Source organism: Trichoplax adhaerens, genomic scaffold (genome assembly GCF_000150275.1).
Source record: "Trichoplax adhaerens TRIADscaffold_21 genomic scaffold, whole genome shotgun sequence".
In the NCBI taxonomy this organism is placed as follows: Eukaryota; Metazoa; Placozoa; class Uniplacotomia; order Trichoplacea; family Trichoplacidae; genus Trichoplax; species Trichoplax adhaerens.
The window spans coordinates 916,452-919,098 of NW_002060962.1; the positions used below are offsets into that span (position 1 = coordinate 916,452).

General features: G+C 29.7%; 1 protein-coding gene across 1 annotated transcript in view; it reads left to right on the forward strand.

The window, feature by feature from the left end:
- The window catches only part of TRIADDRAFT_61155 (uncharacterized protein), a gene marked incomplete at both ends in the record, with an annotated part of 6,378 nt that extends 4,166 nt beyond the window's left edge, over positions 1-2,212 (forward strand). The window contains 4 exons of the mRNA XM_002117044.1: positions 735-794; positions 1,118-1,324; positions 1,669-1,771; positions 2,016-2,212. Of these exons, the coding sequence (XP_002117080.1) occupies positions 735-794; positions 1,118-1,324; positions 1,669-1,771; positions 2,016-2,212 (567 nt within the window). The remainder of the gene's footprint in view (positions 1-734; positions 795-1,117; positions 1,325-1,668; positions 1,772-2,015) is intronic.
- Between the last annotated feature and the right edge of the window lie 435 nt (positions 2,213-2,647).

Consider the following 2,647-nt stretch of genomic DNA (forward strand, 5'->3'; position numbering starts at 1 on the left):
ATTNTACGTTAAACACTAAGTTGGACAATTCTTCTTTATTTCACGATATACTGCATTTATATACTATTCCTCAATAGTTCATGAGTCATAGTTAATACAATTAACATTAGAATCATTTACTGAATTAGATATTAATTTTAGCTACTGCTCTCTTAATGCAGACAACAGTATTTACGAACATAGACATGTAATAACTAATACAGAATAGTCAGATTACGATATGTCCTATCACGGAACATTTCCATGATAATTTACAGTCTATCATAAGTAAATTACAATCACAATGATTCGAACTGTAAGCAGATGATTTGCATTCCCTATTATAACTATTATAATTTCAGTATGTGTATAAGTGTCACTGTCATAAAAAGTCAGTGCTATATTAAAATACAGTATATCCAAATTAGAAGTTAACTAAATAAGGATAGTCTAACAGAATTATCCTAACATAGTTATTTCTACTGTAATACAGTATTTAAGACTGTAACAGAAATATAAAACAATTCTTTCTATTTTGCAGTACTAGCAGTATTTGCAATTATAATTGCTTTCAAATTATTAACGGATAAATATTTAGCTTACCAACGTAAATCAAGGCTTTGTAACATTTTCGATTTATCACTATTCTCCTTCTTTTTCTTTAGTACGCTATTGTTTTTGTTGTCACCAAGACATACATATATTACATAAAATGATTATTAACAATGTTTTCTTGCATATACTTTAATGTACAGTACCTCTTAGCTGGAATATTTGGAACTATTGTCCATACTAATCAAAGAAATCCTCATTTGGTAGGTTAATGTTTTGTATAGTAAATCAACATAGATCAATTTTAAATTACATAACGGTACTTTTAATACGAATGTTCTTAATGGATGCTGGATTTCAAGATCAGGTATTGTAGAGATATCTAGCTCATCAGCTACGTTCAAAAATTTCTAAGTATTAGCTTATTTTTGATATTTTAAGTATTTTTTATGTTATCATGGTAATATAGTTACCGTAGCTATTTAAATATTCAAAGGGTTTTCCTCCAGGTTTTCTAGGAAAAATAAGATGTTGAAAATCTATTTTCACGATTGAATAATCAAATAATCATGTTTTTAATTTTCAGATGCACTGCTATTATGCGTTTTCTATCATCAGCCTCATCTTTTCGATTCTTCAATTTGGTATCAGCATTCCAGCTATCATCTATTCGTATTACGGTATTATTTGGCACGCTATTCTTTCATTGGTAATGTCTATCGTTGGCTTTGCTTTAATAGTGACGATTGTAATTATTTTATCGCGAAACATCTACTGCCAGCCGGGTTTAACGGTACGTACTAACATCTTAGTTGTTGAAGGTATTCATTTCATGTCAATTGCTTATATTTCTTGACTGTAGTGAAATTGATAAGACTATATTAGCGAAAATTATTTCAATTTGCATTATACATGCGATAAGGATTTAGATTTTAATTCTGTACCATTAATATATAATAGATTTTACTGTACATATTATCTTTCACTATCAATCAATTTTCCTTAATTTCAACTTATAACAACTGGCAATACAGGAATATATTTTATATATTTATTGCTTAGTTGATTTAACAATCAAAAATTATAATTTGTAAAGTATTTTTTTAACGCTATGTGCCCTACTTAAACAACATTTAGAATCCGGGAGTTGTGCAATATCATGGTCATCAGCAGGCAGCAACTATTGTGCAATATCAAGGTGGTCAGCAGCGAATGGTAGCAATGCAACCTAATCAACCAGGTACGCTATATATTTTTAGAAATAATATTGTAATTAAAACGAAATACTTTATAAGATACAATAATTCTATGATAATAAATATATCTACTTTGATCAAGACTTACAATTTATTGATGTTGTACAGCATTTTTTGGGAGTAGCTTACTAGCATGCTGCTAATATTTTTAGAAAGGTATTTTTAGCTTTAGTATCAAAAACTAATTGAGATTTTAACTTGCGCTATTCTTATACATATATAATAAAGTTATGGTTATGCAACCTACCCAACCGATATACGTATCACAAGCGCCTGGTGGTCAATACCCTGCTGTGCCACCGCAAACAGTAATCAATTCACCTCAAACAACGCAAGTTGTACAACCAGCCCAGCCGATACAGTACCAGCAAATTCAGGAACTTCCCAAGAAGCAGCCAGCACAACCTTCAGAGGTTTCAATGTAATTGTCGTAACCTTAAGTACAAAAAGTTCACAAATTATTCAATAGTATGAATAACCAAATGTGCCACAACCTGGAAAGTCACCGACTACGCAATTAATTAAACTTTTTAATTTATCTATCTGTTCTTTAGATAGTTTTAAGTTCTATGTTTTAAATTTACATAGTTTTATTGTGTAATTTTATTCGGTGTCTTTAGATTTATCCAGAAATTTAGGATTACTTAAATTTACATTTACACTAAATTACTTAAAAGCTGTGATCATAAAAGCGATCACTACATTAGATTCATAATCATATTGTTACTTTAATGACTTTGGTGTACTTATAATGTGGTCGATTAGAATTTGCCTCTCTTACTTGATAGCGGCTACTAGCTGATAGCTACAAGATAATAATTTTAAATTATCGTTCTCAAAGACGTTAAGAAAATGTGGTG